Here is a 12,463-nt window from a genome sequence, read left to right as displayed (position 1 = left end):
CCCTTGATGGACTATAGCCACACCATGTCTGACACTAGATGGAACAGTCACAACTTCCTTGACCTTGATGGACTTATCTACACCATGTCTGACACTAAAAAGTAGTAGCGCCTGTCTGATGTTAGTCTAACTAGTCACACTATGTCACACACTAGTTGAAACAGTCACACAGTGTCTGACACTAAATGGAAGTCATGCCTTGTCTGATGTTACATTTACTAGTCACACTATGTCGGACGCTAAATGAAATAGTCACACAGTGTCCAACACTAAATGGAAGTCACGCCTTGTCTGATGTTAGACTTGATAGTCACACTATGTCACACACTAGATGAAACAGTCACAAAGTGTCAGCTGCTAAATGGAGGTCACACCTTGTCTGATGTTAAATTTACTAGTCACACTATGTCTGACGTTGAGGAAACAGTCACACAGTCTCTGACACTAAATGGAAGTCACGCCTTGTCTGATGTTAAATTTACTAGTCACACTATGTCTGACATAGAGTAAACAGTCGCACAGTGTTTGACACTAAATGGAAGTCGCGCCTTGTCTGATGTTAGATTAACTAGTCACACTATGTCTGACGTAGAGGAAACAGTCATATCATGTAAGACATTACTTTAAAAATAAGACATAATTTTCCTTCATGCTCTAGTCATGGACTAGTCACATGTCGTGTCTGAGGCTTTACAGATTAGTCATTTGATTAGACTAGATGGACAAGTCATGTGACTTAACCTTGATGGACAAGTCATGTGACTTAACCTTGATGGACAAGTCATGTGTCTGAACCTTGATGGACAAGTCATGTGTCTGAACATTGATGGACAAGTCATGTGTCTTAACCTTGATGGACTAGTCATGTGTCTTAACCTTGATGGACTAGTCATGTGTCTTAACCTTGATGGACAAGTTGTGTGACTCAGGCTATATGGACAAGTCATGTGTGTGAGGCTAGATGGACAAGTCATGTGTCTGAACCTTGATGGCAAGTAGAGTGTCTGAGGCTAAATGGACCAGGCATGTGTCTGAGGCTAAATGGAGTAGTCACCCATTGTCTTTTGATGTTGAAATGTGTGGAAACACAGATAAGGTGACTTGGACTTACTTAAATCTGACACTTTCTAAATGAATTCTTCCCTTTGTGAACTGGTCTCACTGTCAAAAAACTTTGTTGGTCACCATTTTATGTATTTATGGGAACAATCACTTTTGGTCATGTGACTCCCCGCCAGGACATATATTGTACACTGTATACGGATGTGAGAGGAGTAAAGACAATGAACAATCCAGAGTAGATATATATATATATACATATATATATATATATATATATATATGAATTGATCTGTATTACTTTTTAATTAAAATTTTCATTTCGGTGTACTGTCTTTATCTTCTTTGTGATATTTTATTGTGACTTTCGCACAACACATACAGTTTCAAACCAAGAGTGACATAGAGGTCTACTGAAAATAAGCAAAGGATCATTACATTTGTCTCAAACAATCATCAATTCAATGCCAAAAACATGATTTTCTCTTAATTAAACTTTAATCATTGAATCATACTATTAAGAAAAACTGAAGAAACCAAAACATTGAGCCAACACATAAACAGATGGCATGCACCGGAAATGTGTTTATCATCATGAATCATTTCTAAACTAAGATTTAATCTTGTTTCCACATCAAAACAATATATTAACATTTTGAGTCATTGAATGAAATATTGTGTAACTACTAGTGCCCTTGAAGTGTGAGGAAGTTATTATGATTGAAGTCATTGCAGAACTCTGCCATTCGGTGGTTAATCATCATCCATTTGTCATCATTATGAAAGCTGTCTCAGGGTAAAGAGTTTACATTTAGTTTGTGTTTATTTATTCTAAAAATGCCAATATTTCATTTTCTCAATGTTTCTTCTATTCGCTACTTTTTTTAGACCTGTACCATCGCTGAAGAATCCCATGAATTATTAACCATGTTTTCAGAATTATTATTAAAGGTTATTTCCCTTTGTATATAAATATTTTGCCAATTGCATTAAAATCCATCAATACCAAATAAGATTTTCTTTTGAAGATTGGTATGCCCCATCTATCACTTCTTTTTCAACATTGATCGAATACTGTATAGAAAGAATAGATCCATCAAACTATCTACAGCATGAGACTATTATGCTGATCATATTGATAAAATCTAACAACCAAGATATAAAAAGATGAACCCAAAATTTCTACGAAGTAGTGTTTTCATGTTACCTTATCTAATACATATACACAGTAGATCTTCATAACCAATGTAAACATTCCATTGTGTCTGTTTAAAATCTTAAAAAAAATAAATCTACCCACTACTAAATCCATATCTCAGGTTAGGATACAAGCTTGTAAACCAAATTTCACTGACAAATGATTTATGAGCTTAGCATAATCTGAGCAAATTGAAGACGCCTAGTATATAACAGTTACATGTATATATAGTCTTCATTTACTGATGCATACAAGTTACTGTCACTTCTCACAGGTAAGAAACATACCAATTACATGCAAATGTAGACCTTTCTCTAAGGACATCATACAAGGTCGAATCTACAGTATTCTCAGAACTCTGTGAACAGGATCGGTTGATTTATAAAAATAAATAAAAATGAACTTTATCGGTTTATTTTCAAAAACTCTATTTCAAGGACAATTCATGAAACTGAAATCCTGAAATAACATTCTGAATAAAGTTTTCAACTTTTAATTATAAGCAGTTCTCAATGATCATTAAATCATTACTAATATATAAACAGCTGATTACATCATACAACAAAACGATAACAGTGGTAAAAGCATCCAAATACAAGGCGTTAGCAACTCGCTTATAATCAAATAATCTGGATTTCTCACAACCATGATTAATATTCGACATAATGACTAATTATTATATGAAGTATACGAAGTTCTAAATAAATAAAATAAACTCATTTAAAGGAGTGTAGAATTTTGAATTTCATGATTATTAAATGGTACATGTCATTGTCCGACTAATAATCAACATTGCTCCAATAAATATTTCATCATCTGAATGCCTCTAGTTGTGTTGATGTTACAGTCCTGTGACATTGACAATTACTGATATCAAAGATCACAGCATTATCAATTACACAGACCAGAACTCTTGAGGAAAAGTATGCCATGAACACAAGACCGAAAACTCATAAAGTAAAAGATACTGAGCGCTATCGCAATATGACAATAGTCAGAAGGTCAAATAAATAAGACTAGAAGTCAATTGGTTAGCAATCTACATATTATGACCTAGACATGAAGAAGCTACATCACTTCTCAGAATGAAGACAGGGAGAATTCACATCTCTTCAATTTTACATAATCAGAAAATAAGTCCATGAATTGCTGATATGTAAAAAACATCAAAGATTATTCATGTAGGTAAATGCATGCCTGACAAGGAGATTTAACTTGTACAATTCACTCTGTGTTTTGGAAGTGTGTTCCATTAGCTGCTGCTAAGTCTGATCATCAGCCAATGGTACTGTATGATAACTTATCACAGCAGCAACCAATGTAAATATGACATTTGTGACAATAGATTAATCATAAGCACAAGAGTGTGAACATGCTTGGTTTACTATTTTATCCATTTCCTACTGGATCTCAAGTAGGTAGTTTTTCATTGGGTTTGGTAATGGTAGCTCAGGCACTCTCCTAGCTAGGTTTCTCTGTAAGGCCACATAGATGGAGACACGTGCTATTTCTTTCAGACTTCTCGGGTTCTCACTGAGTCTTGTAAGCAACTTGACAAAGTCATGTCCAGTGGCACCTAATGGATGGAAACGTGCCATGAATCTAGCATTGCTGAGACAGTCATACAAGACACAATGATTCATTGTGTTGTAAAAGAGAAGCAGCAGATCCTGGGCATGTCCGTCATCAAGAAGACTGTCAAACTCCTTCACCTCATAAATGTAGTGGTTGAGAGCCTGGGTGCCCTGGTGTTTCAGAAATATGGAGCTTTGTGAATGACAGATAATGGGCTCCGAGGCATATGGTTCTAAATCAGGGTCTGCACCCCACTGGAACAGTGTCAAAAGCCAAAGTCTTATCACTGCAAAGTCTGAAGTTGTGTTTGCTTGCTGAGCCAATCGAACAAAGTCAATTAATGCATTTCCTGAACCACCTTGTAAATGTTTGCGTTTTTTTCTCGATACATGATTTGGATTCATTCCATATTTCAACATAAGTTCAAGCACTTGGTTTACTAGCTGAGCATACTTAGCCAACATGTCTTCCTTGATAGCAGGTAAATATCTCTGGCCAGCAAAGTAGCGACTGGCTATCTCTGACAATAATGTGGAACAAGTACCTTGCTCTATGTACATGAAGTTTGTTTCAGCTCCGTGACACAAAAGAATTTCTATCGTCTCCAGGATACCATTCTGTTCCAGGCAGATATCCTCAATATCCATTTCTGAAAGACACTGTAGAATAAGAATAAGTGGTGTGTGACCAACTTGACATTGCGAGTTAGGATTTGATCCATGCTTCAGCAGAACTTCTACTGCCTTTTTGATGTAGCCAAAGTTATTCTTGTATAAATACTGTGCATCAATGGAGTCACAGATGCAAGGTATTGCTGCCTGTTGCTGCTGAAAGGAAGATTTGAGAGCAATATGTAGAAGCTTGTTTATGGGTGTGAGGTTGAGACGATTTTCACAGTCAGGGTCAGCATTGAACTGCAGCAACAACTGCAATGTACCAATCACCTGTTCTTGATAGTCGGTCTGCATCTCGCTGCGAGACACATGCCGGCCATCGTCTTGTTTGTGGAGAAGATGACCACCAATAAACCCGACATGTGTTACGAGAACATGAAGTGGAGTTTCATATTCATTATTTACCTCATTTATCATCTGCTCCAATCCAGTTGTCAGGAGAAATTTTGTTGTATCATAGATTGTAAAAAGTCCATCAATATCATTTCTGTACAGTCTGTGAAGAGCTGTTTCACCTAATTTTGAAATGCCTCTGGCATCTGCTCCATGTTCAATTAGAATCCTCACACACTTTTGTCCCCAACCAACAGCTGCCAGTAGAGGAGTGTCTCTTTCATTGTCTATGGAGTTCACCTCCTCTGGGAATTTTTTACAGAAATACTCAATACAATCTGCAGATCCTTTATGACAGGAGAAATGGAGAAGAACTGACGGCAAAGGCAGTGGTATACCTTGTTCTGTCATCTGGGTCAAAAGAATTTTCACACAACCAATATTGTTCTCAGATATTGCACAAAACACTGGCAGAGATGGTTCTTTTTGACATGCAAATACAGGCCGATCTAACAATCCCATCCATTTGGAATATTTCACTGCCTGATGCTGACCTGGATAGCAAAGACCTCCAATTTCACACACATCAGCTCCATTCTTCAGGAGAATTTCTAACAAGCCTTCATACCCAAGGTGTGCTGCTAGGTGAAGAGGAGGGCTACACTTGGAGTGGTATCGAATGACTCTGCTCTTGGCTAGGAGAACAAGGATATCCTTGCGGCCATTTATCACTGCAAGCTGCAGTAAATTGTACCCATTAACTTGATCTTTAACACATAATATGTTTTCATCTACAGGTAGTTCATTCACCAACTTGACAATGCTGGATTCCTGTGGGTCCTTCTTGTGCCTCAGAAGGTCAATCACCCTGAGCACTTTGAGTTCTGTTCCATGAGATGGAGGTTTGAGGTGAGATCCGAACAGTAGTCTGACAGGCCATGATGCCTTGAAGTACTGATTAAGATGGTACAGGCATTCATATGTAAAGTCCAGGAAGGAGGCCATGCCTCAAGTAGGTTTCCAGACCAGTCTAGTGAGATCTGTCCTGTCTATTTGTTTGGCAGTAGCACTGGCTTCATCATGTGTTCTGAAACAGATGTATTCCAAATGAAAAATCAGTTTCTAACTTCATATAGAGGGGTGAATTACTTGTCCCTCTTATATTATATTGATCATATTGACAGATATCTTAATGAGCACACTTAACAAATTATTAATAATCATGTGATTAATGTTTAAAGAAAGTAAAAGCTATCAACAATCAGAAATACAACTAATATACAAAACAAAACAGCACACAATTTGATGACATGAATATACCACTTACCTACACACAATTTGATGACATGAATATACCACTTACCTACACACAATTTGATGACATGAATATACCACTTACCTACACACAATTTGATTATAGCAAACAGCAATTATCTACACACAGTTTTATGATGTATACCACTTACTTACTTACAATTTTATGACATCAATATGACCATTACCTACACACAATTTGATGACATGAATATACCACTTACCTATACACAATTTGATTATAACAAACAGCAATTATCTACACACAGTTTTATGATGTATACCACTTACTTACTTACAATTTTATGACATCAATATGACCATTACCTACACACAATTTGATGACATATACCACTTACCTACACACAATTTAATGACATTTACCACTTACCTATACACAATTTGATGACATGAATATACCACTTACCTACACACAATTTGATGACATGAATATACCACTTACCTACACACAATTTGATTATAGCAAACAGCAATTATCTACACACAGTTTTATGATGTATACCACTTACTTACTTACAATTTTATGACATCAATATGACCATTACCTACACACAATTTGATGACATGAATATACCACTTACCTATACACAATTTGATTATAACAAACAGCAATTATCTACACACAGTTTTATGATGTATACACACAATTTTATGACATCAATATGACCATTACCTACACACAATTTGATGACATATACCACTTACCTACACACAATTTAATGACATTTACCACTTACCTATACACAATTTGATGACATGAATATACCACTTACCTATACACAATTTGATTATATCAAATAGCAATTATCTACACACAATTTTATGACATCAATATGACAATTACCTACACACAATTTGTTGACATTAATACAAGGCTTATCTACACACCCAAAATATCACTATTTACATTCTATACTCAATACTTAAAACCTTCATTTGACATACCTGTATTTTACAAAATATCTTTCCTTTTATCCACATATTCTCCTAATGGCAGGTGCCCTGATCATGATTGACCATGATTTCAGATAACACACCTGATTGATAAATAGTACATGTACACTATGGTGTTGGTGGTATGTTTAAACCTTGACCTAAATGATAACAGTGTAAGCTTTACCGTCTTCTATATTTCTATCTAGGTTTTGTGTTGACTACTTAAAGACACAGCTGTTACACCACACATTCTGATATATCTGGTCAGTATCGCGTCCCTATTTGCATTATTATAACTGAGGATATTGTCTTGGCAGCAGTGATGGTTATAACAGCATACATGTCTACCTCACTGAAAAATATATGGAAGGCCCATCAATCGCTATCATGTGCAACTAAGGCAAAGTGTCATGGCCAAGGACACTACCATAACAGTCAGTTTCTCATGGCAAGCTTCCAGAAGAACACAAAGTACAAGAGGTTAGGAGCATATAACCGTATGCCTTGGTGTTTTGTAAGTTGTGAAACTAAGCCAAATCTCCATCGAGCGATCCTTGTCACTTGGTACTTAAGTAGCTGCAGGTCAATAGGAATATATGTACTTTTTTAATTGGTCAATAGAGATATGTATTGATGTAACTTGTCAGTAGAAACACCATTTATAGTGATGTACAGGTAACAGGTCACCATAGAAACACCACTATACTAATGTCACTGGTCAGTACTAACAGTAGACACACCATATGATATGATGTAAACCTGTAACATGTCAGTAGAAACACCATTATATTGATGTAAATGGTCAGTAGAAAAATCATTATATTGATGTAAATGGTCAGTAGAAACACCTTTGTATGGATGTGACTGGTCAGTAGAAACACCTTTGTATGGATGTGACTGGTCAGTAGAAACACCATTATATTGATGTGACTGGTCAGTAGAAACACCATCATATTGATGTGACTGGTCAGTAGAAACACCATTATATTGATGTGACTGGTCAGTAGAAACACCATCATATTGATGTAAATGTTCAGTAGAATCACCATTATATTGATGTAAATGGTCAGTAGAAACACCTTTTTATGGATGTAACTGGTCAGTAGAAACATCTTTGTATCGATGTGACTGGTCAGTAGAAACACCATTATATTGATGTAACTGGTCAGTATAATAACAGTAGACACACCATATGATATGATGGTTCTAATCAGTACTTGGAGACACCATTTTTTTCCAAATAATGAAATGGAGTCTGATATGGATATTTGATGTACTGTAATTACATATTACACAGTGACTCGGTTATGACCTGAACCCTTGAAGGAGGGAGTGATTGCACCATGACATACTCCAAAATTGAACTTTATTTTACAACAATTGCAAAAGAAGTTATTCCAACTTATCCAAATCACTCTTGTTGGCCAAAAATGGAAGTGTGTGAGGGGTCCTACTGTGTGAGGGAACCCGAGTTCCTGGGGAAACCCACTTAGTCAGGTGACCCTACATCCATTTCAGTAAGCAAACCCCAGACAAAGAGATGAAAGGCGAGTGCATTACCATTGTGTCACCTGACCACTGAATAAACTCTGCCTTCCAATCCTGGAAAACTGTGTGTGCCAATGGAAAGAAAAATTGTTTATTCTGAGCACTAGTTTCATAACATGTCCTTGGTTATAATTCTCACAGGACCTGGATTGCTGAAAATCATACTGAAGAAGGCAAAAATTAAATGTATTTTTCTGCTTGAAACATTATTCAGCTAACCACTACCACATAACATGTGGCAGATGTAATGGTTAGACAATTTACAAGTAGAATCACACCATTTCATTTTGTGTTCTTGATCATTAGTTCATTTTAGAGTGAAATGGCTATGGGCATATTCAAAAACATTTTGAGTGGATCGAAAAAAAATGAAGAGGGATAGCGGTTGGGTGGGGCAATAATAGAGAACCAAAGACAAATTAAATAACAATTAGGGATTTTGAGTAATCTAGCATTGCTGTGAATGTATGTGCTGATCAGGTACTGGAGCATCATATAGGCAAATCTGGCTATTGTCACATTTGATTATATGTACATGTATATAGGGCAAATGTAAACAACTGTACCATACCCCTGGTCACGACATGGTGTCACATCGATGTAGACAGTTGGTAAAATGGAAGATTTTGTTTTAAGACACCATTTTCAGTGATTTTGTTAACGTTGACTTTCATCTTTGCAATTTCTCGTACTTGCATCCCTTTATCCACATGTTCAAATGGTGAGACATGAAATATCTTTAATTCATTAAGACACCTCATATTTCACTTGCTTCCATCACACAATTCACATCCATTGTGGGTTATATATTTTTGCACAGAACCATCATGCTGGGAGTGCACTTGTGACCCGAATCTGCATCAAAGGGATGCTTCCCTGCAGACGACACACATGTAACAATGCCTTTTTTTAATCGCCTGAGCAAATATGCCAAAAACATTCATTTCACTGACAGACATGATTCGTCATCCATTTCCTCGATCTGCACGATAGAAATGTGGCCGGACCGCAGCTGTATGTTTACATTTGCCTGATATAAGTATCGTCAGATTTTACTATATAGCCACATCTGCCTATATAGCCCGATATGCCGGAGCTCCGCTCTATAATCTACATGTTATCACGAACCAATATCACCAAGATCGTGTGCTCAACTGTTATCTGAGAATTACATTTGCTTCCGTACTTTTCTGCTTTCATGACTGCCAATGGTTTATTTAATGTCACAAAAACAGAAAAATGTAAACAATCCAATTTGGCATGGTTGTAAACCCTATTTTTAAACATCAGTCATAATAAGGTGCGCTTCAATTAACCGAATAAGAAGAAATATATATCAACTTACATTATAATTGGGAATTACTTGTTGTCACACGTAAACACCGACGACTGATGACACTTCCCTTGACACAGAATCATCGTTAAACGATCTGGTCTGGCGCACCTGATCGACCTTGAACTTGGACACGTTGTTTTTCTACCTCCCGCCACGAAAGAGTGCCATTGGTGCTTGTGATACAAACTACAACCCAGTACTTGACTATATGTGGACAGACTGGATATCTTCATATTCAGTGCGAATGTATCAACCAGGAAATCGTTGATGCTTGAAAAATTCAGGATGAGGCTTTTATTCTCTGGTATCGCATTACAATGTAGCTAATTACAATAAATATTATTAAAGTACAATCGCATGTAGTTTTGGTGTTAAGTTATCAAGGCAAATGGTGTTTTCTAATGTTTACACAATTTTCCAGCCAAACATAGATATTTTCCGAAAATTGGTGGCATTTCTCGACAATTGGTAGCTTTTCTTAACTTTCAAACAAGTCCGGGATTTTCTTGTAATTCCACTGTAATGGTATGCAATGTACTAAATGCAATACTAGCACGCCAACATAATTAGATATATTTGTAGCCATATCTTGAAAGTCAAGTAAGCCAAGTTAAATGAGAAACGTGTAATAGAGGGAATTGAGACTGTGTTTTTCTACTTTTCCTAGTTCTTTCAAATGCTAGAAAATGCATGTTTGTATCTAATTGATCCCTGATTATCATGAGTGACTAGAAACGTTCTAATCATAACGTGTAAATTGATATCTTCTGAACCATGATTGTATTATGGAATATTTGAACTGAAATATTGTATCAATTACAGGTAATTAGCGATGCTGTGTTTGTATACAATTTTACTCCAAAAGTTTACAATAAATAAATAGAAATTTCAATTTTCAAATTGATCTCGCTAATTTTTATGACAATTATTCTCTGTTTACTTAGATTTTTTATAAACAAAATGCATGTTTGAGCTATTCACGACAGATATATCACCCTGTATCGAAAAGAGTCATTTATAGATCCGTGGCACTAAAAAACTCAATGGTTTCCCGTTCTATGTTATTTGTATGATTAGCCAGTTGATCACTTGGAGTTCCCTCAAACACTTTAGATATAATAAAACGATACTAACTAGCCCATAGATGTTTGTCTAAAATATAATTTTTCTTAATAACTAAAACTTCAATGTACCTGAGCCTTTTTGAGCTTGCTGGAAAAGAAATTCCCTCTTTTAAAAATAATTAACAATATTTGCACAAAGGGATCAGCTTCATTTGAACCCCATCTATACATGTGGCTTTCTTTCTTTACACCAGGATCTCCATAAATACATGTTATATAGATTATGTTTTAGCCTAAACAGTACTTATTTTTAAGAGGTTTGATCAACTGTATATATTGTAGAAACTTAAAGCGTGCATTAGGTTGAGTGTTATATCTGATATTGGAGATAATGTGTTCTTCGCTGCAGTGTTCATCGTTGCCAATATCAGTAGCCATATTTACATAAAACATTAAAAGTATCCCTAACGTTTGAATGATGTTGTCTTGTGAAGTTTACGAATCCAATATAAACGACGAATGTCAATTTTCTACTGCATAACACGGCGACCATTATCGTTTCTCAATTTATTCTTGACCCTTTTAAGACTTTTTAAAATTAGCTTTCTTCATGTATGCGACAAAGTAAAAGTCGAAGCAAAACCGTCCCTTCTATATCACATTGGGTTTATGACAATATATTTACATCTCGGTTGTGCATTCTCCATTTGGCCTTGCCAATAAAATTGATATTTTACACTTCGGAAAAGACAGGCGCGAAGGAAGCGCTGTGCATTTGTGGTAAGAATTAGTTGGAATCCGCTGTTTTTATTTTTTGCATTTTGTAAATTTATTAAATTTATCGAAAACCACAAAACTATGTGTGAAAGGAAATGTAAATATTGAACATATTTTACAAAAAGGTGAAAAAAGTGTGGACTTCTTTTCTGTTCATTTCCTGTAGTTGACAACTTTTCCCACCTAACTGGAATCGGCTGTTTTGCTGTTCCACCAGTTGTCGAGATGTTCCGTCAGTGCGGATAACGTCCAATGGGAACGATTATATTTTTTTAAGAAGCGGAGATGAAAAAAAACTGTCAACATATTTAAAAAAAAAAATATTCTTTTATACTTTAATCTTTTTGCATTTCTACTTGTTGTTGAACTGTATCTAAGATATTTCAACATAACGCGTCATTTAAAATATCTCTGACATGGGTTGTACACAACAGTAAACAACAAAGACGAAAACTACTTTTAAAAACAACCGATCTGATCTGGTGTGCGGACCCATAGTATATAAGGCTGGAACGTTAACTTAATTAGTAGTGATATATGCACGTGCTCAGTCAGGCTTCTACACACACGATTGGAGTTGTCCTTGTGCCTCTCTCAACATGTTTCTATACAATTATGTGAGGCGCTG

General features: G+C 35.9%; 1 protein-coding gene across 2 annotated transcripts; it reads right to left on the bottom strand.

Annotated features, from left to right (window-relative positions):
• Positions 1-1,394: 1,394 nt before the first annotated feature.
• On the bottom strand, positions 1,395-10,096 carry LOC132557494 (ankyrin-2-like). 2 transcript variants are annotated; one of them, XM_060221983.1, is made up of 2 exons: positions 10,004-10,096; positions 1,395-5,926 (listed from the first exon to the last, which is right to left on the bottom strand). In XM_060221983.1, exon 2 carries the CDS (start codon positions 5,842-5,844, stop codon positions 3,658-3,660), a length of 2,187 nt encoding a protein of 728 aa, XP_060077966.1. In that variant the 5' UTR covers positions 5,845-5,926; positions 10,004-10,096; the 3' UTR covers positions 1,395-3,657. The 2 variants fall into 2 exon arrangements, with proteins under 2 accessions (XP_060077966.1, XP_060077967.1); XM_060221984.1 differs by lacking the exon at positions 10,004-10,096 and adding an exon at positions 9,230-9,323.
• Positions 10,097-12,463: the final 2,367 nt, after the last annotated feature.

The sequence above is a fragment of the Ylistrum balloti genome, unplaced genomic scaffold (genome assembly GCF_031769215.1).
Source record: "Ylistrum balloti isolate Yb309-2 unplaced genomic scaffold, AGI_CSIRO_Ybal_v1 Utg370680, whole genome shotgun sequence".
NCBI classification, from domain to species: domain Eukaryota; kingdom Metazoa; phylum Mollusca; class Bivalvia; order Pectinida; family Pectinidae; genus Ylistrum; species Ylistrum balloti.
Note: the sequence above shows the minus strand (reverse complement) of the source record. Positions and strands in the feature narration are given on the sequence as shown.